This window comes from Alexandromys fortis, unplaced genomic scaffold (genome assembly GCF_014885135.2).
Source record: "Alexandromys fortis isolate MF-2015 unplaced genomic scaffold, M_Fortis_MF-2015_v1.1 scaffold_85, whole genome shotgun sequence".
NCBI classification, from domain to species: domain Eukaryota; kingdom Metazoa; phylum Chordata; class Mammalia; order Rodentia; family Cricetidae; genus Alexandromys; species Alexandromys fortis.
Window position 1 is genome coordinate 2725311 of NW_026067975.1, and position 26552 is coordinate 2751862.

At 36.0% G+C, this 26552-nt stretch overlaps 1 protein-coding gene across 2 annotated transcripts in view; it reads right to left on the reverse strand.

Annotated features, from left to right (window-relative positions):
• Positions 1–26552, reverse strand: part of Atr (ATR serine/threonine kinase) — a 105814-nt gene that overhangs the window by 43836 nt on the left and 35426 nt on the right. For both annotated transcript variants that reach the window (XM_050157271.1, XM_050157270.1), the window contains exons 22-32: positions 24630–24836; positions 23099–23212; positions 18184–18299; positions 15239–15359; positions 13958–14095; positions 12703–12895; positions 10541–10719; positions 6975–7139; positions 5819–5910; positions 821–912; positions 416–593 (exon numbers count right to left, since the gene is read on the reverse strand). In XM_050157271.1, the coding sequence (XP_050013228.1) occupies positions 416–593; positions 821–912; positions 5819–5910; positions 6975–7139; positions 10541–10719; positions 12703–12895; positions 13958–14095; positions 15239–15359; positions 18184–18299; positions 23099–23212; positions 24630–24836 (1595 nt within the window). The remainder of the gene's footprint in view (positions 1–415; positions 594–820; positions 913–5818; positions 5911–6974; positions 7140–10540; positions 10720–12702; positions 12896–13957; positions 14096–15238; positions 15360–18183; positions 18300–23098; positions 23213–24629; positions 24837–26552) is intronic.

Consider the following 26552-nt stretch of genomic DNA (forward strand, 5'->3'; position numbering starts at 1 on the left):
GAAGCCATGATATAGTCACACTATCTCCTGCATTTTTATAATAATCAGTGTCTATGACTGTGTTGAAGGCACCAAAATATAGCAGAGTAGCTACAGAATGAAATTACATTCAGTGATCTAATATATAGTTTCCCCAAGATATTACAGAAGACCATATAAAATATAGTAAATTCTAACAAAAAACTGTATTTGTTTTTAAACCTATAATACTTCAATTATAGCATTTTTTAATCACTTTTTCTCAGATGAATAAGTAGACAAAGGAGATTATGTTAGGATATTTTAAAAAGAATATAGGAGCTAATTTGTGTTGTTAAGCAATATACCGAAGATATTATCAGAATTATTTACACATAAAAATTATACCAGGTGACATATATAAATGAGGAACATAAAAGTGGTATTCTTAAAATACCTCACAATAAATTCATATCCTCGTTGGTAGGAGCCTCTTTCAAAGCTTGCAGCTGAAAGAGGTACAATTTGTTCTGCTCTCACTAGTTTCAATGTGTCATAGAAAGCTGTCATATCTCTTTTTTTAGCTGATAACAGGAGCTGTCCTAGTCTGACACTCCACGTTGTAGATTTCCCATCTGAAATACAAGTCAAGAAATGTTGTGATGAGTGAGTTCAGGATCTAGCTTTGCTGTATTTTATGAGATGGGCAGTAGAAAGACTGAACAGATGGTTTCGCTTTACTTCAAATAACTAAACAGGCAATCATAAAATAGGCAAGGTTAATTGTGAATGTTGCTAAGTTACCTAAATTGTAATATTTATAGTAAATTACAGCTGCTAATATTTTAAGAAGTAACTTTACCTCCTGCCAAATAATTTTCCACCAAATCCCACTGTGACAGTTTCCAAGCTGCTTCTACTCTGTATGTGTTTAATTCATCTGTCCACTCAGACCTATTAGGAGAAATGCATATCAACTACATTTTAATCTACTTACATTTAAAGTAGCATTATATTTTATAGGTTTAGATGTTTTAGTTATTTATTGTATTTATATTAAATTTCTTAGTCTGATACAAAATAATTACACAAAACAACCAAGAAAATCTTAATTGCTGAAGAACATTTCCACTGTTTTCATTGAGCTGGGCATGAGGGAATACATCTTTAATCTCAGCACTCAGTGAGGCAGGGCCAGGTGTGAGTTTGAGGCCAATCAGGCATACACAGTGAAACTCTATCTCAAAATACCAAACAACCAGACAAAGAACTCCCCCAAAGAAACCTATTTATTTTGTGCCACAGAGCACCCATGAGGGAAAAAACTTGCTGCAGGCTGTTCCTCCTTTTACCATGTGGGTCACTGAGACTGAACCCAGTCAAGTCACTAGAGAGATCTTATCTCTGCCAAAGCTCAGTCAAAGGGGCGATCCTGCAATGCTCTCTACAACCTGACTCCACACTCCACTGAATTCCTATCTCTTCCCCTTTATATTTATTTCTCTTTCCGCCCAGCCATATTGTTTCTGTCTCCACCTCCCTACTGTTGGGATTAAAGGTGTGTGATCCCAAGTACTGGGGTAACTTTTGTGGGAGGTCTGTTTCTCTTTTAGACAGATTCAATTCTGTGTAGCCCAGGGTAGCCTTGAATTTACAGAGATCCCCCTGCCTAGGATTAAAGGTGTATGCTATCACTCTCTTGCCTGAATGGCTGACTAATGTGGCTGGCTTTGCACTCTGATCTTCAGGAAAGCTGTATTTATTAAAACACAGACAATATTACACTATATAATTCTCTGTCTCTTAAAAGGTGGCCTTATTATATTAGCAAAGTTGGCCCCAAAGTCCTGGGCTTATTATACCATCCTTTTGTCTCAACCTCCTGGGGAACAGCAATATACATGTGCTGTCTTTGCTTCTTTAGTTGTCAGTCTGATACATCTGAGAACAGAGACCCTCAACTGAGGAACTGCTCCCATCAGCCTGGCTTGTGGCCTGTTATGGAGCATTTTCTTGATTGCTAAGTAGAATCCTTAGAAGAAAATAGCCCATTAATTGGGTATGGGTAGCTATTCTAGTTTGCTTTTCTATTACTGTGATAAAACACTGACCAAAACCAACTTGAGGAGGAGAGAGTTTTTATCTTAGCTTACAAATTACAGTCCATCATCAAGGGACTCAAGACAGGAGCTTTAATAAACAACAAAGAGACCAAGGAGAAGCAAGGCTTACTAGCTGACTCCCAGTCTCACATTCAGCCAACTTTTTTATGCTGATTAGGCCCACCTGCCCAGAGACAGCACCACCCATGGTGGGCTGAGCCTTCCTTCATCAATTAGTAACTAGGTGACACTAGGGTGAACAGTGATATTTGGGTTATAACTGCATGGTAGCAGTTAGTCTTTTCATTTTTTTTAAATTATATAACTTGAATACTGGTTATAAGATAGATTCTAGGTAAATCTAGGTAAAGAATCTAGCATATAGCCAATATTCAAATTCAATGTTATATATAACTAAGAAAATGAGCTGGACAGTAGTGGTACACGCCTTTAATCCTAGCACTCTTGGGAGGGAGAGGTAGACAGATATCTGTGAGTTCAAGGCCAGCCAGTGTTCATTTATATTTTAATAAAGCTTGCCTGAAGATCAGAGAGGAAAACAGCCACACTGGTCAGCCTCACAGACCAGTCAGAGATGGCACGCCTTTAATCCCAGTAGCCACATTGTTTTGCCATAGAAGCCAGGTAGTGGTGCACACCTTTAATCCCAGCACTAGAGAAGAATATAAGACGGGAGGAGACAGCTCTCAGACAGTCTCACTCTGAGGATTCGTGGAGGCAGGATTGCTTTTTCAGTCTGAGGATTTCTTAGAGGTAAATTGCTTGGCTGCTTTGCTTTTCTGATCTTCAGGTTGAACTCTGGGTTTTTATTAATCATGCTACAAATCTGGTCTACCCAGAACAGTTAGGACTATTACATGTAGAAACCCTGTCTTGAAAACCCAAACCAAAACAACAAAAAAAAGATTCCTTATCTAATAACATCACATAAAGGTACATATATAACCATTTTATTTAAAAAACAAACAACAATGAAAGCAAATGAACAAAGTAACAGGCTGGGCTAGAACCATTATCCTTAAAAGCCCTTATTGGTCTTTCTGCTGCAAAAGAAGAAAATATGACAAGGAGCCTAATAATTTTTAGTTTAAAGGTTTACAAATAGGGCGGGTATTTAGCTCAACTGGTAGAGTGCTTGCCTAACATGCACAAGACCCTAGGTTTATATAAACCCACTGTGGTGCAGCATAGCCATAATCCCAGAGGAGGTGAAGGCAAGAGGATCACAAATTCAGGTTATCCATGGCTACATAGTGAACTTGAGACCAGTTGGGGCTACATGAGACCTTGTTGAAAAATGTCCTGTCCCCAAAGTCTGAATAGCAGGATACTGAGAATAATTCAATTTCTAAATATTAAAGTTTCCAAAACCAAAGTAGAACAAAGCTAAGAGCAAGGTAATAAACATTTAAAATTTAAAAGTCTAACTGAAAACAATTTTAAAAGCTTAGCATCAGATGCTAAAGTATCAAAATTTCAGGATAAAAATATAACTATTATTAAAGTATCAGAGATGTATCATGCCAAGCCTTATACCAAAGGTACCAAATGATGAGGATTAGAATATAAGAACTTATTAATATAAGTAAATAAGGGAAATTATGTATAGGTTAAGCACAGAAAAAGTCTGTTTAAATGCAAATAGAGATCTTCCCCAATGAAAATATGTGGCCCTGCTGACCATTTTGTTTTACTAAGATACAGTATCCTTTCATGAAAGTGACCAAAGCCCAAAGACTGAGATGTATTAGGTCTTAGACAAAAAACAAGTCTAATTATTTAACTGGAGTCTAATTGTACACTGCATATTTTAAAGAACTTGACACATCAATTTGTGCCCTGACAAAGTCCCCTCTCAAACTCCAGTAATCCCTTACTCATGAGGTCTCCAATTTGCAGAAACATAACTACAGCGTGCAGCAATTACCCCAGGTCTGTACAACTTCCCCACTGCTTCATCAGTTCCACTGTGATAACTATCAAACTAAAATAAGTGTATTTGTCTCTGACAGAGTAGAATAGAGGTCCATATATATATTTTCTACACACACACACACACACATATATATGAAATTTTATTTTTTTTACACATTAATCCTAGTTCCCCTTCCTTCCCCTCTTCCCGCTCCTTCCCAACTTCCCCTCATCCTACTTCCCTTTTGCTCCTCAGAAAGAGATGGGGAGTCACCATGTTTAGGCAGGGCCAAGCCCCTCCCCCCACCCTGCATTTAGGCCTAGGCTGAGCAAGGTATATCTTCGTAGGAAATAAGCTGCAAAAAGCCAGATCATTCATTAGGTATACCTCATGGGCCCAGTGCTAGGGGCCCCATAAACTGCCCAAGCCACCCACTGTCACTTGCATTCAGGGGGCCTAGGTTCATCCTATGCAGGTTTCCCAGTTGTCAGTCTGGAGTCAGTAAGTTCCCATTAGTGCGGGTCAGCTGTTTCTGTGGATTTCTCCACCAGTCTTGACTGAATGGAGGACCTTATTAATTACAGATTTTTTTTTAAATTTTATGTACACTGGTGTTTTTCCTGCATGTACATCTGCATGAGGCTGTCAAGTCCCCTGAAACTGGAGTCATAGATAGTTGTGAGCTGCCATGTGGGTGCTAAGAATTGAACCCAGGTCCTCTGAAAGAGCAGCCAGTGCTCTTAACTACTGAGCCATCTCTCCAGCCTCTAATAACAGATTTTAACTTAAAGAAACTGAAAATAAATTTGTTCAAAGTGTCTGACAACAAACACAATCTGCATTTTCTAATTAAGTGAGATCCATTCCTTGTGGATCAAATATGCCTACCTACAATAGCTGGGATGTGGAATGTATAACAAAATAGAATTTTTTTTTTTAAATCTCAGGGAAAACAGCTTTAATAGCAGAGATAATTTCCTGTTAACAGTTTAACTGAAAGAAGTGTTTAACCTTTATCTTTGCCATGAGCAACCTTTCTGTTGTTGTTGCTGTTATAGGAGATGTACAATTTACTACAATAAGTCCATTTTCTTTAGGAAGATTGCTTTCATAACGATGGATCTTTTTAAATAAAATCAATTCTATAGTGGTATTTCAAAAATGACTCAAAAATTTTCTCCTGCTCCTCCACCTCTAGCATAGAAAACAACCAGTGTTAATACTGCATACTGTCTGAACCTGAATGAGTTTTGAAGTCAACTATCTGTATGAGTCAGGTGAACTCTGAAGAGGTCCTGCCTTAAAGAACAATCTAATTAACAGGGTGTGGTGGCACACACCTTTGAGGTCAGCACTCAGGAGGTGGAGGCAAGTGGATCTCTGAGTTTGAGGCTAGCCTACTCATTGAAGGACAGCCAGGGCTACAAAGAGAAACTAAATAAAACAAAAAGAACAATCTAATTCAAGAATGATTCTCAAGAATGACTCTATAAGCTATTAACTGGGAGGCTAAAATATTAAAAATTAGGAAAAGGGCTAGCAAGAATGCTCAGTGGAGAGGGACATTTACTGTGTTAGCTTGACACCTCAGTTTGATTCCAGAAGCAACATAAGGGTGGAAGGAGAGAAGTAATCCATGACATTGTCCTCTGACCTCCAAACATGCATGCCTATCCCTTCAAGCCCTGCCCCTACAATAATAATTTTGGTGCTTTCTCCAACATCATAAAAGCATATAAAATATTTCATTTCATTACTTTAGTGAACCTAAACCCATGCAATTCACTAATCAAAAAGTCCCTATTCTTTAATCAAACCTTACCTGTTAGCATGCACTCCATTCACTTGAGTGATTACAGTAGACAGCTGACCAAGACCTAACATGGACTTCACTACACCATGATAATGAATAATCTAGGAAAAAAAAACATTTATGACAGGAATTTCATTTTAAATATAGCTGAAGCAATAAGAGCAGTTTAATTTCCTATATTCCTGCTTATGTTTACTTTTCCTAGTTTAGCAAAACTATCTGGATTGGCTATACAGCAGCATGTACTATGAATGTCCTTATATACTGAAAGTAATAGGAAAAAAATCTAAAAATAATTTCAGATTGAATTTATTTTTCCAAATTTGTTCCAATTTTAGACCAAACATAGAATGTAAACATACTCAATATCTTTAACATCCTGCTTCAAGATTATGCATCATAAGTCAACAGATATTATTAATATAGATTTGGTTAATTACTAACTTGATGGGATCTGGAGCCATTCAGAGACAATCCTTCAGGGGTACTGTTCAACACATTTTCTTCACCTTATATTCCCTCAGGGAATAGTCCTACCCATCAACTAAAGTCATCAAGATAATCCTCTATAGGCATGCCTAAAGTCTTATATCCTAGGTGATTCCATATTCTGTCAAGATGATAATTAATACCAAACATCATGACAAGACAGTTTGAGGTCATACTGAGCTAAATGACACCCTCCCTTAAAAAAAAAAAAAAAAAGAAAAAAAGATTGAATAAAATTACAGTTTGGTCTCCCTCCCACCCCCCTTCGAAATCAGTTCCTCAAACCCTGTAGCTCTCCAAGTCTGATAGACTGGTTAACTAGAGAGATCCAAGAACCTGCCTGTCTCAGCCTCCCTAGTGTTAGTGTTACAAGAACATGCCACTACACCTTATGTTTTTACGTGGATTATGGGTACTGAACTCAAGTCTTCATGCATGGCAATCACTTTATCTGAGCTATTTCTACAGCCCTAATTTGAGGAATTTCTAAAGTCATAGGAATTTGACATTGAAAAGAATTTCTGAAACCATAAAGCAGAAGTCTCATATATTACTGATCTGGAAATTAAATAGCAGTATTAAACATTTTCCAGATACATTGTGATATTGACAAAAACAGTTTTGAAACCAAGGTTGCTACCATTCCTATTTAGCAGCTTTTAAATGATCATCTCACCTGGTCTGGTTCTAGCTGAATAGCCCTGTCATAACATGCAGTAGCATCCCTCAGCAAGCCAATACTTTCATGTTCAAGGATCTGTTCCTTTAGGGATGGCTCTGCTTTTCGAATTGCACTTACTCCAGCCACTCCATCTGGTTCATGCATAGCAGCATACAATTTCTTTGTTGAGCCATTAAAAAACAAAAGCAAACCAATCAAATAAGAGGAGAAAACATAATAAAAAATAAAGCCAAAATCATACATAAACAGCATATGAGAAATTTTTACTAGAAATAAGACTTCTGTCTTACTTGTTTTTTTTTTTTTTTGTTGTTGTTATTTATATTTGTTTCCAGGACAATTTTCAGACATCCTGTTACCCTGGCACTTTTATTCCACTTAAATACAAATTGACATTAGTAACTAATATTGATTCTGAGGACTACAGAGAGCCTCATATCCCAAATTTTCTTTGAGTCCAAATGAAAATAGTTTCTGTGGAGTATAATCTATAAATGTTTTATTGCATTTTAATTTTTTAAAAAAATTTTAAGTAAACATTTTAACAGACTGATGTTGAGAAAACTTCAATAAACAAGTAATTCATAATTTGGGCATGGCTAGATATGGGGGTACACACTTTAACCCCAGCATTTGTTAAGGAGAGGAAGAAACATAAGGAATAATAGGCTACATATTAAATTCAAGGCCAGCCTAGGCCATATAAGACCCTGTCAAAAGCAAGCAAGCAAAAACCCCACGATAAACAAACTAAAAAACACTCACAAAAGGCTACCAAAACAAAAAAACCACCCTGGTTTAAAGGAGGATATTCAGGCTTACTGATAAAAATCTGTAGAGGCAGAGAAAATAACACTAGAAATAAACAGAAGAAAGGAAGCGAAAGACAGATGCTGGAGTTTCTACCTTGCACACAGTGAGCAGCACTGGTGCTGCTGAAAACGACTGCACTCATAAGAAGCTTCACATGCAACTGCAGGACATCACCTCTGAGGCAGAGAAGTGCAGTTGTCACTGTCAGGACAACTGAACCTGCTGGAGGTGTTTTCAGACCTCTATTCTAGTGGATGTGAAGTAGTATCTTATTGTGACTATCATGTACACTTTCAAAATGGCATGTTTTGAACTTTGCTTTAATCTCAACGAAATTGAACAGCTTTTAAATGAGAGACTTCACTTATTACGTAAAGAATGAGCTGTTACAGGTAAGTATGGAACCAGGCTATGTGGATAAATTTGACATAGAACTACAAAAAAGTAGTCAAGAATGAGCATCTATAACTGGAAAGATATATGATCTTGACCACCACACTTTCTGCAACCAATTGTGAAAGAACAAAAGATGCCACAAATGAACAGCTCACTAAGCCTGAATATCAGATAACTGAGCAAACATGAGCATTCGAAAGTACTTGCTGCTCTGTCCTTGAAGCTCATTTATTTGTATCTGAAATGTAGAAGATATTGATAAATGCCACTCACTATTTTTTTTGTTGTTGTTTTTTTTGAGACAGGGTTTCTTTGTAGCTTTGGTTCCTGTCCTGGAACTAGCTCTTGTAGACCAGGCTGGCCTCGAACTCCCAGAGATCTGCCTGCCTCTGCCTCCCGAGTGCTGTGATTAAAGGCGTGCGCCGCCACCTCCCGGCATGCCACTCACTATTTTTAAGATATTTGATCTGGGTTCAGGGTTTATTATGGGAAGAGGGGAAAACTAGGAATAAAGCAGACCTAAAACACAAATGCCAGCAACTTACACTAAAATACAAAAAAAGCCGAAGCAAACCTGAAGGTCAAGTGTGGGATGGATGAACAGATAAAGCAAATACTAAAAAAATGTTAGTTGTGGAATTCAGATGGTGGACATATGTATGCTATATTTATATTGTTATACTGCTATAACCGTACAATTTTGAAAATGTTTCTTGCTTGAATTATCTTTATAATAAAATCCTGTAAAAGCAAAATGAAATTACAAATAGACTACAGGGAGGAAAAAGCACTTAATTTTAAGTTCTTTTTCTTTTCTTTTTTTTTTTTTTTGGTTTTTCGAGACAGGGTTTCTCTGTGGCTTTGGAGCCTGTCCCGGAACTAGCTCTGTAGACCAGGCTAGTCTCGAACTCACAGAGATGCCTCTGCCTCCCGAGTGCTGGGATTAAAGGCGAGTTCTTTTTCTTCAAAAACTGTAGGGCAAATAAGACAGACACAGGATGGATACATATGATCACTACTTTAGGTTCTTCATAGAAATAGAGAGGAGAAATGGTACTTGTCAGAGGCTGGAGAATTATTTACACAATGGCACAACATTATACAAGATGAACAAACCACACTGACTATAGTTAATAGCACAGCATCGTATGTTTAGAGTTCAATAAATGTTCTGATGTTAAATGCTTTTAATATACACACAAATCAGTCAATCCATCAATAAAGACTATGGGGGAATTTTTAGAAGTAATGATATTCCTAGTATTATTATGATGACTGTTTTTGTGTGTTACTTACATACAAACATCATGTTGCACAAGCACAACTCTTTGCACCAGCTATGACTCAATAAAGTAGATTTCGGGGTAGGAAAAATGCATTGGCAAGAGAAAACAAAGAGAACTGAATCCTGGGGTAAGCAAATGTCTCCCAGATTAAAAGAGAAAACAACAATAAAACACTTGTTTTGTGTGTTTTAGACAGAGTTGTATGAAGCCCATGATAGCCTTGATGAACTTGAACTCCACCTGATCCTCTTGCCTCTACCACCCTACTGTTGGGCTTACCATTGTGTAACACCAAATCTGCTAAAATCAAGTCTTGATGAGCATAGAAAGGTCCATCAAATAATACTGTGAGTTTAAGAAAATAAAGACTGAATTTGGTAACATGGAGGCCACTGATCTTTTCAGCAAGAATAGGACCGGGACAGGCGGGTATGCTGTCTCAGTCCCAGGTACGCCCTCTTTTGTTCCTCACACAGCACATTATCTTCTAAACCTTTGTTTCACCAGCACTCTCACAACTCCTTATTTACTTACCCTCAACTTAGGTCACTGCCTCTGCTAAGGACAACAGTAGTGCCTTGATTTATAACCCTTTATACTCTTCCTCCACAACTGCTATAGACATTTAGCTAAGATATTATACCATTGTCCCAGTACACATCCTCTAAGGTTCTCTATGGCATAGGATCTTTCCTTTATCATTGCTAAATGTCATTATAAAACTGACATTTTACTGTTTGCGTACAAGATGCTCTTTCCCAAATCCATGGAGCTATCTCTATTAACTATGATTATTTTAAACATCATTGACATTAAGTTATTCCTGGATCCGTCATCTCCCTACTCTTAAGGACAATGCAGTGCCCTTCTTCAGGACAAATGCATCAAAACACTTAGATATTTTACCAAATTTGTTTCAATTTCTTCCCATTATCCGTAAACATCTAAAAGTATTACAAATATTTAGTACTTAGCACAGTGTCTGAAATAGTCAATAAAATTAACAATATCACCATGACGTCCGATGCTACTTTTATTATTAAATTCACTATATTAATTTCAAACCTGTAGAAATCCAAGATGCTTTTGAATATTTTGCTTCTTTTCTGTAATATATGATTCAAAGTGCATTACAGCTCGTGTGTATGCTTTGGAGCGAAAGGAAGCTACAGCCAGAGTATCCTGAGGTATGAGGTCTAGAAAACGAGTTACACTCTGATAGTCTTCAAAATTCACATTTGATACTGGATTTAAAAAAAAAAAAAGTAGTTAAAGACTGATAAGATAAAAATTTAGAAGATGAAGCATTTAACTTTAATTTTTCCATTAAATAATACAAATGCATTAAGGACTAATAGTTTGATCTTAATAAAGAACAAAATGACTGCTCATAGAATCTTGCTCCAGTTCTACCATTATTGTTAATTTAACTCTAGACATTAATCAACTCACTGAACCCAATTCTCATATGTTAAAAGGAAATAATGATACTTATTTTGCCTTCCTTATAAGTTATTTCAAGTAGTAAATGCAAAACTATGATTGAATGTTTAAAAATATGAAAACTAAAAGGAATAAAATTATTTATTACTTATTAGTACAAAATACTGATAAGATACAATTATTCAGTAAAGAAAGTTTAGAATTATAGAAGAGGTCTTTTTATTTTGAAGTTTATAGAAGCTTTTATTTTCCTCCTTGAGTGCTGAGGATGAGTCCTGGCCTTTGTTCATTTTAGGGAAAAGTTCTCTGGGCCATTTGTATTCCTTGCCTCCAAGTGTTAGATGGAAGATTAATTACAGTGTAATGAAAATAACACTCAAGTTAGTGCTGGCTTTTAACAATAAGATTTCACAAACAAAACTAGGAGCAAACACTTAATTGCTACTTAATAATACTCCATAGAAAACAGGTTATTATCTGCAAATATAGAAAAATTTGTTAAACAATAACCTATGTCCTTAATCTACATATGAGTAAGGGAGGGAGTGGCTTACAAACTACAAATTTTATGAGTGGATTTCTCTTTAATAATTATCAGATTGTCAGTTTTAAAGTAGCCCCAAAACCTAGCAAGAAAAATTTAACAGCCATGAAAATGGCTGAGGGATAACAGTAGCAATGTGATTAACCATCTTTGAACTGCAAGAGCAATAAAAAAAGTGGTTCAAAACCATGAGAAGTATTCATTACTGTGTGATCAATATATTCTTGTCACCAAATGTTCACGGGCCAATTGGTAGGGTAACTCTAAAGAGATTCACTTAACTCTGAAAGATTCTTTAATCTTGTTAGTGAAAGCTGTAATACCATAAAAACAAGATTACAGACTAGTAGCTCTAACACTGTGTGTACTACAGCATGCTTAGGGTGTTTGCAGATTCTTCTAGATAAACAGACACTACTTGAACCCAGGAAAATAAAGCAAATGAAATTAAGAATCTTCTTCAACATTTAAAACTTAAAGATGTGAAAATGACACACATAAACTAATACACTGAAGCATGGGGAGCAAATGAGCTAACAGTAGGGGTAGCAAAGCCACAATATCCCTCTATCATCTCCTTCACAGCTCACAACTTAACACTCATGCATATCTCATCAATCCTCACCAAATCTTATATAAAAAAAATTAGGTACATATTTTGTCCATGGGTATAAGAGTAAGAACTTAAAAGAGCAGTTTCTTTGTTTTTGTTTTTATTTTTGCAGTTCTGGATGTAAAAACCCTGGGTCTCTAACATACTAGATAAGCATTCTATCTCTGAAGTACAGCCTAATCCTAAAGTGAGGTCATATACATCATATACATTCACTGCTTTTTCCTCAGTGAAAAGTGTATATTATTACAACTTAAAAATGCACATAGGCTGGAGGTGTGGTTCAGTAGCAGAATGCTTGCTTTCTATGTATAAGCCCTTGGATTCCATCCTCAATAGTACAAAAACAAATGAAAAAAATCAGACTTTATAAAACTAATGCTTTGCTGGCATGACAGAGCACACCATTAATCCTAGCACTCGGGAGGCAGAAGCAAGCAGATTTCTGAGTTTGAGACCAGCCTGGTATATATACTGAGATTTTAGGCCAGCTGAGGCTACATGTTGAGACAGTGTCTTTAACAAACAAACAGAAAACCCTTTAATGCTTAAATTGTAGAATTAATACAAGGACAAGTTAACCGGTGGAAATTACAAGAAAATATTCACACATTAAGTTGACCTTACCTCCTTTTAGTTTATTTTGTGGAAGTTTCTCAGCATTTAATGCCTGAAATTTGTGCCTTGCCCATTGGGTAAGATGATCAAGCATAGAAAACACAGTCTGTGTACTCAGTTGGCACAGATCAGATGCACTGTCTTGGGTACTGATGGCATGCTGATCATCATGCTTTAGTACTGCCATAATTTCTGCATAAACCTAAATATTTAATTTATAGTTAATAATGTATCCATATAGTAACATTTTATTAATATTTGATATATAGGACCAAACATTATAGCAATAATTAAAATAGTAGCTTAATAATAATCTTTCTTATCTACAGCTAAATCAATGAGAAAAAAACTGATTAAGAGTGACTAAACAGGTGGCTAGAAAGATGGCTTGGTGGTTAAGAGCATTTGCTGTCCTTGCAGAGGACCTGGGCTCAATTACCAGCATCCACATGTTGACCCGCAACCATCTATAACTCCCAGTCTTAGGCGATCAAATACCTTCTTCTGGCCTCTGTGGACACTTGGTATATATATGGTGCACAGACATACATGCAGGCAAACCATCATACACATAAAAGAGTGATTAAAAAGGGCTAGAGTGATGCTTCAGTGGTTAAAAGTGCTTGCTGCTCACTCAGAGGATGGGAGTTCAGAAGACACACAAGAGGTAGGCAGTTCACACTGCCTATAACTCCAGCTCCAGGTATTTTGACACCCTTTTCTGGTCTCCCTGGGCACCTACAAATATATGTGATGCCCAGATTTAAATAAAAAATTTTAGGAAGATTAAAATTAATTTCAGAGTAAATAGTTAAATATACTGATAATGTTATTAGGCTTTTTGTATTAAACATTTTTTTAAAGCTAGTAAGACAAGATTTTAGCTTTTGTTTTTGAGATGGATCTCATGTAATACAAGTTGTACTGGCTACATAGCTAAGAATGACCTCTAACTCCTGATGCTCCTCCCACTCTGCCTCCCAAGTGCTGGAATTTACTATTTGTATATGTGAGTGAGAGTGTGATTACAAGGGTTCCACAGTGTTCATGTGAAGGTAAAGGCAAACCTTTTAGGGTTTGGTTCTCTTTTTCCACTGTGGAATCAGGAGATTGAACTCAGGTCATCAGTCTTGTGTGGCAAGCACTTTATCCATCAAGCCATCTTACTGGCCTCTTCTCTGTAGCTTCTAATACTAATATGTTAGAGAAATAAAGTTTCACTTGTTCAGAACTTGTGTCACCTGTCTGAATCCAAATAACTCACCTCTTGTCGATCTTCTTGATTACAACCCAACAAGACATATACTAGAATATGTGGAAGAAGATAGATGGTGACCTTGAAATCATGCTTCATCATTATGCTACAGCATGTAAAGATTTTACTGGCAAGATCATGCCGAACCTGTAAAATCAAATGGTTTAAGAAAGATTAGTAGTTTTATACATTTTATTCTATTGATTGGATGTTAAAATGTATCATGTGAGATAATTCATGACTGAGTAGGTCATTGTCCATGCAGTGAAGGATGTACATTCAAGCAACTAAAACATCAGATGATCTCTCTAATTAAATCCCAAATGCCAGACCGCATGAGACCCCTAAGGCAACAACGAGCTAGCTGCTAGTTTACACTAGTATAAACAGCCTTAGCTCTTTTACAGCTCTTTTTCAATGTGTTATAGATTAACTTTCCTAATTATATCTTATTTAGCTATTGTTAAATTTGGTGTGCTAATTCCTTAGGTGAAGCAACAAAAAAGTGTGAGTCAGCACATTAAGTATGCGACTGGTAATAAGCAGTGTGTAATCACAAACTATAAGATAAAAAAATAAGAAATAGAAAATTAAGTTAAAAAAAAGAAAATTAAGTTAATTGAGCATGAAAAGTTCAAATCATGTATACTTTAAATCAACATACAATCCTCAGATCTTAATTTAAAGTCAAATGTATGATATAATCTTCTACTTATGATTACTGAATTGTTAGAAAATGTTTTAAAGGTTTATTTTTAACTCAATAATAAATTTTGACTTAAAACACAAAAAGAACTAAACAAAACTAATTGGAGCTACAAATGGTTACTTTAATAATATTCTACATTTCACACATATTTTTGTGTGTTCTTAAAAAAGTTACATAAAATGCTTTAAAATTGCCATTTAATATTTGAAATATTTTAAAATATTAATTAACAACAGAAATGTAAACTTAAAGTAAAAGTTATATTTAAACATGCCTTAAGCATTTCCTTAGAATGCAGTTTAATTTAGTTAGTTAGGCTCATACAAATGCCAAACAAGGAAAAATTATAATACACCTTTAGTTTTCCAAGAAACTTCATTAAATTACAAATGATACATCTTCTTTCAAAAGTATCACTAACCGTAATACACTGTTTTCATAAAATATGTAAAGATAATTAAAATATTCTTTTAATTCTGTCAGCCTGAAATATCCTCTTGTATGCTATGCACTCAGGTATATGCTCTGGAGTCCTCCAGAATTTCTGTGCAATGAATAAATTCTAAACTAAGTTCTCTTACCTTTGTTATAAGATAACCTGCCCAAGATGATGACCATTCTGCAAAGTTATTACCTAATTTACTTAAGTAAATTGGTTTCTTTACTCCAGACCAATCTGTTGACTTCTGGGAACTCTTATATCTGTAATTTTGAAAAATTATTTAGAAATACTGTAAAGAGCCGGGTGGTGGTGGTGCACACCTTTAATACCAGAATTCGGGAGGCAGAGGTAGGTGGATCTCTGTGAGTTCAAGGCCAGCCAGATACAAGAGCTAGTTCCAGGATACGCTCCAAAACTACAAAGAAACCCTGTCTCGAAAAAACCGAAAAAAAAAAAGGAAAGAAAAATATTGTAAAGAAAACATAAGGATTTATATGCACCTCTTCACTGAGAACTGTACTGTATTATATTTGCTGAATTCTGGTAAAAGACAGTATTATTCTATTACTATCTGTCTTAAGGGTGGAATAAGAGGTCATTACAAACTTCTCAGGTGTATACTTTAGGATGTGAGACATCTCTCCCTCGGAGCCTTCCAATCAAGTTCTAGTCAAGTTCAAGCCTCTCAGTTACATTATTCTCTATTTTGGGCATCCACCAAACTCACTGACTACCACATTAATTGACAATTCCAGTGCACTGCTGTATTCTTTCTTCCTCAGGTTTTATAATCCATAACTGACTTCAATGTTTTGGCTGGACCACTTAATCGAATGCTTAGCTTCTAAAGAATTTTCTCCTTCACCCAAATTATAAGGGCCCCTCAAACTATATGTACCATGTCTACTGTCACTTTTGGACAATGATCTCATCCCCTGTACCTCTGATTTCACATAGGAAAAAATAAACCACTAGTCTTTCTCAAAATTTAATCTGTAAACCCAGCTGGTATCATTCTCTCTCATTAGTTCAATAGGACTTTCCTGTTTGTCCTTAGCATTTTATTTTCTTAAACAAGTTCAAACAGCTCTCATCTTACAACTAACTACATAGCTGCAGGACTTTCTCAAAGCCATGGTTCTTTCACGTAAGTTCATCGTCATGTAAGTTCAGGAATTGATAAATATAATAGTTGCCCTATACTCTAGGTCTCCAGCAATTCATTTTACTATATTCTGTGTTTTAAAAACAAGAAATCCCGCATCTCAAATCTAAAAGAGAAGAAAAACTTTTATGTGAAAAATTTTTTTATGGAACTAAAATGCTTATGTGAATTTAGTTTTAAAATATTAGTGAGTTTGGCCAGGTGGTAGTGGCACACACTTTTAATCCTAGCACTTGGGAGGAGGAGACAGACAAAAACAACACATAGAAGGTCCTCCCATACCATAGAGAGGGGGAGCTAAAGAGAGGGAATGAAGAGAAGAATGTGTGGAATCTTCAAAAAAGAAAAGCCAAATTTTAATTTAAACTCCATATTGACATATCTTTAATAGTACTAGTCAGAAGAAATACACAGCTTGCAAAAAATGTTTTTAAATATAAAATAGTAGCCGGGCGATGGTGGCGCACGCCTTTAATCCCAGCACTTGGGAGGCAGAGGCAGGTGGATCTCTGTGAGTTCGAGACCAGCCTGGTCTACAGAGCTAGTTCCAGGACAGGCTCCAAAGCCACAGAGAAACCCTGTCTCGAAAAACCAAAAAATAAATAAATAAATATAAAATAGTTATCCAGCAAATACAAATACAAGGTTTAGGATTCTTATAAGAAATTTCAGTAGAAGTATAGGTACTTGACTAGGCTTCAAAGAAGTGATTTTTCCCAAGGTCATGTATTTAATAATTACATGACTCTAAGTACCTAAAATTAAAGACTTCGGTTTAAAAAAAAAATCCAAAATTTAAAATTAGTAATTGTAATGATCAAAGTTATTGAAGAAATAAACAGAAAACACCCCTCCCCCCCAAGACAGGGTTTCTGTCATGAAACTTCCTCTGTAGACCAGGCTGGCCTCAAACTCACAGAGATCTGCCTGTCTCTGCCTCCCAAGTGCTGGGATTAAAGGCGTGCACCACCATCGCCCGGTTTAGAAAACACATTTTTAAAGTAGAGGGGAAAAAAAGATATTCATGATGGAAAATCAGGAAGGATGAAAATCTATAATTGGGTTTTTTGACTAGTTCTAAACGCTTACATTTCTTTATTTAAATACTTCCAAATGCAAGTTTATGAAGACCTGAGTTAGGATGTCTAGCATCCAAATAAAATTTTGCAACTGCAGTCTCATAGCAAGGGAGGCAGAAATGAATGGATCCCTCTGGTTTGCAACCAGCTTAATTGGTAAGCTACAAGCTCAGTGAGAGATCCTATCTAAAATAAAGAGAGACGTGATGGAGGAAGACACCAGCCTTTGTAGCCTCCACACATATAGGCACAAGTCTATCCTCAAACACATAAACAATGAACGCAAAAGTACCAATTCATACTCAGTGTAGATATTCAAAGCACTACTGACGAATGAACTGATATAAAATCCTTTTACCTTCAATGAATTAGTCCTAAATATTTAAAGTTATAAAATTTAACCAAATGGAGCTGACTTTACTTCGTTTTAAATGAGTATGGGCATAAAACACACATAAGAATATACTTAGATTACTTTTTATTGTTTTGTATTTGTGTGGTGAATGCACGTATATGTTATGTGTGGAGGAAAGAGGCCAATGCTGAGTGTTTAATCACTCTACAACTTCTTATTTTTTTGAGACAAATTGCGTTTGACAGGGCTGGCTGACCTCTGGGTCCCACTTCCCTGCTAACAGTACTTATGGACATGCGCTAGGTCTGTCTTTCTACATGGGTTCATGGATCCGATTGCCGATCCTTATGCTTACACAGCAGGCACTTTACTGAGACCCCAGCCACAAAAAAAATAGTTTGATGTTAAAAACTCTATGAAGGTAATATTAAATTTTACAAAATTAAAAATGTTATGTGAAAATAATTTAAATGAATAGACATTACCTAGTATTGAGATGAGGTTCTAATATTTCTCGGACATGCTCAGGAAATCTCTTCCACAACTGGTGACCTGGGCCATTGCTCTGTATCTCTCTACAGTCATAAATAGAAAGTAATTCCTACAAACACATTTTACAATAGTAAATCCACAGTGAAACAGACAGATGAAAACTTTTAAGATTCCAAACTTCCTTAGGACATCTATTTCAATTATCTGAAACATTAAGGTACCAGACTTGGGGGTCACATAGCTATGACAATACTTAATTACGATGCCAGTTCCTGTAAAATAGCCCCTAAAATATAAAATTAAGAACTATTTTGAAACAAAAAGAAATTTCTATATTCACAAAATTACACTACTTAAAGTATTTCTTTTGGTGCTAAGGACTGACCCCTCTACACATGCTAAATATGCACTCTGTAACTGAGATATACACCCAGGCCCTGACCCTGAGAACCTGATGTCTTTGGAGTTATAATGAAAGTAGCTAGAAGCCCAAAGAGTGTATAAACTAAGACACCTTAACTTCTAGATATAAAATACTGAGCTTAAGGACAGGCAGTGGTGGCACACACCTTTAATCCCAGCATTCCAGAGGGAGAGGCAAGCGGATCTCTGAGTTTGAGGCCAGCCTGTTCTACATAGACTTCTAAGATAGCCTGGGATACAAAGAGAAACCCTGTCTAGGGAAAAATGCAAAAGAAAAAAATACTGAGCTTAAAATCCAACCAAACAGTATGCAAATGTTAAGGATCAGTTCATACCAAGGTATGGAAGAACACACCTGTAACCCCAGCATTAGGGACAGTGAGACACATGGATGTCTATAAATTCCAAACCATGGGCTTGAGACCACAGACTACACAGGGAATTCCAGACTAGCCTGGTCTACATTGGGAGGTACTGTTTTAAAACAAACAAACAAGACAATTTAAAAAGTCCAAACCACCAACTTGTTAGTCAAGTTCAGAGTCTGAATGATTCTATTTTGTTCCAGTAAAGAACAAAACATACACAGCTTGGCATTGTGGTACATGTTGGTAATCCCAGCACTCAGGGGGTTGAAATAGGTTAGAATTTGAGGCAAGGATAAATATATAATTAGAGCCTGTCTAAAAAGCTAAGAGGGAGAGACAGGAAGGGAGAGAGGGGAAGGAGAGGTAGGGGAAGAGGAAAGAAGAAGAGAAATTGATTTTGATGTTTTTAAACAAGGTGTGGGGGAAGGATTTCCTGTCACTAATACCCATCTTTTAAAAAAGACAAATAATTTAGGGTATTATATCTTGTAGTACATAGTATTCTTTTTCTGTTCTATTGAAAATAATCATGTGCAACAGATACATGCTTTTCTGATACTTTCAAAACAATAAACACTATCAGGCAAATCATGTACCTTATATTTAGTTTTTTAAATTAAAAACTAGGACAGCATTTAAAAAGCTCAAAGAAGTTCTTAAATTTTATTTTCCATTTAACCTTAAAATGTTATTAAATTTTTGTTTTAATCTAGTCTTTTCTAGTTTGACAAAGTCTCTTTAAAAGAAGCTCTCATGAAACTGGTGAGATCGCGCAGGGGGCAAAGGTATTTGCCACCAAGCCATTCAACCAGAGTTAGAACCCCAGAACCCACATGGTGGAAGAAGAGTATTGACTGTCTCACGTTGTTCTCTGACCTCCAGATGGGAGCGCACACATGTGAGTGTGCACACACAGAGACATCTATAGAACTATGAGAGAAAATAATAAAGAATGCCTGTTCTATAAACAGGATGTATTAGATCTGTGATTCTTCTTTGATTTCAGAACACTCGCCTACATTGTTAAAAACATCAATATGGGGTTGGGTGTGGTGGTGTACATATTCAATCAGACTACTTAGAAGGCTGAGACTGGCAGATCTCTAAGAGGTTTAGTCTAGCCCAGTCTACATAGCTGAGTTTTACAGGCTAGTCAGGACTCCACAGTGAGTTCCTTATCTCAAAATAAATAACAACAAAAACCAATACTAATAATATGTTTATAGGCACAGACCTTATTTCAAATTTCATAGAGAAAACAGTAATAGTTAGGTGATCTCCCCAACTTCCATTCCTAGACTGTATTGTGAGCCTGGTACTACCAAATACTTGTACACTACTGTACTTGACCTACTTTCTTTATTGTTATTACAATTGTTTTTTCTTATTAAATTTCATTATTTTATGCATATACATTTTTGCCTGCATGTATGTCTGTGCATCACATACATGTCTAGTATTTATGGAGGCCAGGGAAAGGCACTGAATCCTTTGGAACTGGAATTCCAGACAGTTGTGAGCTGTCATGTGGTGCTGAGGATCAAACTCAAATCCTCTGGAAGAGTAGCCAGTGCTTTTAAGCTGGGCCATTTCTCCAACCCCAATGGATTATTCTTTTGTTGTTGTTCTTCTGAGGAAGGGTTTCATGTGTCTCTGGCTGACCTCATGCTAAGGTAGGTTGTAGATCCAAGCCAGACTTTCTGCATGTTAGGAAAGCACTCAGCCAACAGAGATACATCCTCAGTTCCTGTTCTTATTTTTAATAAAGGCTAACCCTTCTACTTCTGTACTGAATTCCATGTTTCTTCACCGGATTACAATAGTGCATCAGGACTGAGGGTATAGCTCAGAGGTAGACTGCATACTTAGCATCAACATCCTAAACAGTAAAAATTAAACTCCCACATTATCATTCACTTCCACATTATCACTGTCTCCTTTCTGATGATCTGTTCCCAGGCAATATAGAAATACTGCTATTTTTTAAAATTACGTTTTAATGTTCTTTATGTCCCAGCTCATCTCCCATTCTTCTCTTGGGCTTGATAGTAAAATTCCTCAAGAACTGGTTTTTTGCCTTTCTTTTTCTCTCTTCCTATATTTTTGATAAATGTTTGAAACTGATCTTGTCAAGGTCAACTATTGTCTCCGTAGCCAGTGGGTAGTTTTCAGTTCTTAAGCTACTATAGCTGTCATCAGCATTTAATACAGATCACAAAGAGAAGACGTCGCCAAACTTTTATCTTCTAGAACAGCACCTTCTCCTACCATCACTGGCAGCTCTCTGTTTTGTCTGCTTTTTTCTTTGTTGTATCTTTTTCTATTCTCTAACTTCTCATGAAGATTAAAAACTGGAATACCCCACCTCCCTTTCTGAAACAGTCTTGATAAGTTGGCCTCAAACACCTTAGCTAAAGCAATCCTCCTATGCATTCTGAGCAGCTGGGACCACAAGCAAGTACCACTACTGACTTACAGAATCTTTTAATCAATACTTCCTTTCTTGATTATTTCATCAAGATGCAGCATTTTAAAATGCCATACCCATAATGAATATCTATATATGTATTTCTGTATAGATATACATATCCAAATGTATATCTAAACCTAGACATTTGTGTGATTCCAGATCTAAATGTCTAACAGAACAACCAACCACCCCCCCACACACCAAAAGGGGAAAGAATAGGTGTAATGAACTCAAAACAAAACAAAAAAAATTAACTTAAAACACTTACAAATAGCAGAGCTGTCAAGTTGGGGAATTAACTAATTTATTTGTTTGTTTTTTTGAGACAGGGTTTCTCTGTGTAGTTTTAGAGCCTGTCCCAGAACCTGCTCTGTAGACCAGGCTGGCCTCGAGTTCACAGAGATCCACCTGCCTCTGCCTCCCGTGTGCTGGGATTAAAGGCATGCGTCACCACTGCCCATCTTACGTGGGTGAATTTATAAAAATAAAATCTATCATCGCAAATTATATACTTGGTCTAAGATTAGTTTTAATGTTCAGTTATTTATACAACTAATATAGTCACATATGTATAAAATACATGTTCTCTGAATTTTTTAAATTTTATTTTATTTACTTTTGAGAGAGTGTCGCACTATGTATCTTTGGCTGGCCTGGAACTCTCCAGGTAGATCAGGCTAGTCTTGAACTCATAGAGATCCACCTACCTCTGCCTCCTGAATACTGGGATTAAAAGCATTTGATTTTACTTAAAAATTTAAAATTTGTGGGATATTCCAAGACAAAGAAAGCCCCACTATGTAAACCAGGCTGCTCTGCAACTAGGCTAGTCTCAGATTGTGGTGATCCTCCTGCTTCTGTCTCTTAGGTGCTCAAATTACTGGTGTGTACCACTATTCCTGGTTCCTAAGTCATGAGTAATGTTTTCTTTTTTTTTTTTCTTTTTTTCTTTTTTTGGATTTTCAAGACAGGGTTTCTCCATAGCTTTTGGTTCCTGTCCTGGAACTAGCTCTTGTAGACCAGGCTGACCTCGAACTCAGAGATCTGCCTGCCTCTGCCTCCCGAGTGCTGGGATTAAAGGCATGCGCCACCACCGCCCGGCATGAGTAATGTTTTCTAAAGGTAGCAGAACAACCTAGATGTTTCAAGAAAATTCTTAAATACACTGTACTATATTCATATTGAGTATCATTCAGTTTCTACAAAGAATAAATTAGCCATATATTACTGACACAGATAATTTTCCAAGATAGGTCATTAAGCATAAGAAAATAAAATTGAAGATCATAAACAATATTTCACATTACTTAACATAAAAGACATTTTGTATTTGTATAGCTTTTAAAAATTTTAAAGTATTTGTAGTATGTTAAATACTTTTGAAAATTAATATATGCTTTTTAAAAATTATTTTTGTTAGCAACAATGTAATGGATTTCATTAAGGCATTTTCATATGTATGTGTTATTATACTTTGTTCTTTTTCATTCACAAAAAAACCCTTATATGTCCTCTAAAATATTATGAATCTGTATTATTTAGTTGATAAAGATAATAGCTAAGTATTTTACAAGTAAGAAATTTATAGCTTTTCTACTAGCTAATACTGTAAAATCAGTAATGGCTATTATATACAAACATGCTTACCTGAATAGCATAAGCAGCTGAATCTTGTGCTCGGCTATTATCTGCATATGCAAGGTAAGCTCTTGTTAGCTCCATCAGCAATCCATAGGCAAAGCTTAAATCTTCTACTCCAGTCTTAATAAAAGCAAACAAAACAAAACAAAAAACCAACAACCCTCAATAACGGATAACACACATTTTCTTCAGGTGTTAGTTACTGTGTTAACCATGGTGAACTTCAAAATGGGAAAGGAGGGTGAAGCTCAAACAAAGCTGGTATCATGGCTGAAATGATCCACAGCTAAGAAGTCAAATGCTATCTTAGGATGTTATGAAACTATCAAAATCATTCATCTTTGAATAGTTAGATCATTTTGCACTGTTTGTGTTTTAACAGGCAGAAAGCAAATTGTAGGGCTACTAAGATGGCAAAGGCACTTGCAGTGTACCTGGTGACCTGAGTGTTTAATCCTCAGAACCCATCTATAGGTAGAAGTAAACTAACGTCTCAAAGTTATTCTCTGATCTCTACCTGTGTATAATAACACACACACACGCACACACTTGAGAGTTGATTTACAGAATGTAGTTACTCAAAGGTAATTTCAACATTCTTTCTACTCAAATTCACCAAGTACACTAACATATCAAAAGTTTCATTTTGGTTGGTGATATATCTCAGTGAGAAAGCACTTTCCTAGTAGCAAGGTCCTAAGATCAAGCGCTAGTATTGGGGAAAAATAAAACAAACAAACCAACCAAAAAACAGAAAAAAATCACAAACATACATACAAGCAAAAACCATTAAAAAAGTACAAATTGATAGTTATACACGGAAATCCTTAAAATATACACAATTACTAGACTATCCTGAAAAACTAGTTTTTGATGGAAGCACTAGAAATTATGTTTACATGTTAACCTTTAGATAACTTATTAGACCTTAATTACTATCATATTTAGATAATAAGCTTTGTTTCCAAGAATAGAACACATTAGATCAACTATTAGGCTCAAACTATGGCTTTTGGCTAAAGAGCTCCATAAGAGAATTTAGTAATAAAAGATACTTAAAATTTCTGACTATATGGGCTGGAGAGATGGCTCAGTGGTTAAGCGCATTGCCTGCTCATCCAAAGGTCCTGAGTTCAATTCCCAGCAACCACATCGTGGCTCACAATCATCTGTAAAGAGGTCTGGCGCCCTCTTCTGGCCTTCAGGCATACACACAGACAGAATATTGCATTCTGACTATACAAGTGAAATATATCAAACTCAATTCAAGGGCTGGAGAGATTGTTGAGAATTTAATAGCACTGGCTGGTCTTGCTGAGGATCTGGATTCAGTTTCCAGTGCCCACTGGGAGTTCACAACTGTCTATAATTCTAGTTCTAGGGGGTCTCACATCCTGTTCTGGCCTCTGTGGACAATATGCATGCATGTGGTGTACAGACATACATTCAGGTAAAACCCTCATATACAAGAGAAAAAATTCAAATAAAACAAAAATAACTTAGAGAAATATTATCACTCAAAATTATCATTACTTACCACAAACGTAAAATCTTTTCCTTGAGTTTCCGTTGTTGAGAAATCTAATCGTCCAGGATCTATTGCCCCCAATTCTCCTAAACATTCCCCACACAGTAAGCGAGCCTGAGAGTTTGCATCTTGGCAGCCTTTCAAAATTACCGTCACCAGCTGTGAGATAACAGGCTCCACTGTTTCACTATCAGTTGCATATTTTATCAATTTTTCCTAAAGTAAAAGTAGGAAGTTCATATTCTTACATCTTACATTACAAAAACATTCTTACAACATGTTTTTCTAAACTAGAGCTTAAAAACATTAATACAGACAAAATTAAAATCCTGTATCTTCAATTTTTTCAATCGGTTTTTGATGACTTTACATAATATAGCTCACAATATGTTTTGCAGGAGTAGTATGTGCTCTTAACTAAGCTATCTCTCACCCAAGAATTATCTTTTAGATAGTATCATTTTAGTGTAATTTTCTATTAAGCCTATACCTAGTTTGCCAGTTTTAAAGTGGTATATAATGACACACATATATTTTTGCTTCTAGGAATTGCTCATGTAACGATTACTGAGCTTATTTATTAGAAGGTGCAACAATCATGGAGACTCTCCTTTTGACCAAGTATTATTTCATCTTAGATTTACAGTTAACATAAATAGTAGTTATCAGTCTTCTTTACAAACTCTCCTCTAAAAAGTCATCTAGACAAAATGAAACCCATCTTCAAATAAAAGTCTTAGGAAGGACTCACTTGTAAAAATAGTACTTCTTCAGTTCTTTTGGATTTAAAACCACTCCTAACCAAGATACTCTAAGCACAGCTGGAGTGTTCTTTTTTTTTTTAAGACAGAATCTCTACGCCCCTAACAATCTAGTTTCCATACCTTTGCCAATTAATTTTAAAAGGGCGGGAATGCTAGAGAGATGGCTCAATAGTTAAAGAGTATTTTTTTAATATTTATTTATTTATTATGTATACAATATTCTGTCTGTGTGTATGCCCGCACGCCAGAAGAGGGCACCAGACCTTATTACAGATGGCTGTGAGCCACCATGTGGTTGCTGGGAACTGAACCCAGGACCCCTGGAAGAGCAGGCAATGCTCTTAACCTCTGAGCCATCTCTCCAGCCCAGTTAAAGAGTATTTCTTGTTCTTACAGAGGACCTGGGTTCAGTTCCCAGCACTCACAGCGTGGCTCAAAACCATGCAAAAACTCCAGTTCCAGTTCTGACCTATGTAGGCATTGGGCATGCATGTACAATGAATGGTATATACACATACATGCAGGAAAAATATTCGTACATAGAAAAAAAATAGACATGGAAGTCTAAAACAATTAAGCAAATTTTCATTTTTTTGGTCTGGAAGTTCTGATTTTTTTTAAATTACTAAAAAATCTATGATTTCTCTGAGTTGACTACTTGGTATTTTCTTCATATAAAATGGATTATTTTAGTATTTATAACAGATTTTTTCCAGAAAGATCTCTTGAATTAGTTTAAATATTAATTCTGCCCTATTGCTTTAATATCTTAATATAGTAATTATTTTTAATGCTTTACCAATGACACTTAAATTTTATAGTCAAATGTATTCTGTCTAATCCATAATTTGTTCATTTTTTTCAATTTGCTTCCTGAGTTCAGTCGCCTGTGGCTCATATCTTCTTGGTTATGTCATTAATTAATATCATTTATTTACTTACTTTACTTTTTCTAAAATTTCATTTGTAGCATGAATTTTAATTGATCTTAATAAAAACCCGGAGTCAAATATTAGGGGAGAGATCAGAGAAGCAGAGTGGCCAGTCACTAGAGAGACCTTTAACTCATTCTCAGACCAAAAGGGAGATCCTATCCTAGTACTGCAAGCTCAGACTGCACCTCAGACTGCAACTGTCTCCACCAAACTACAGGCTGCACTACTCTCCT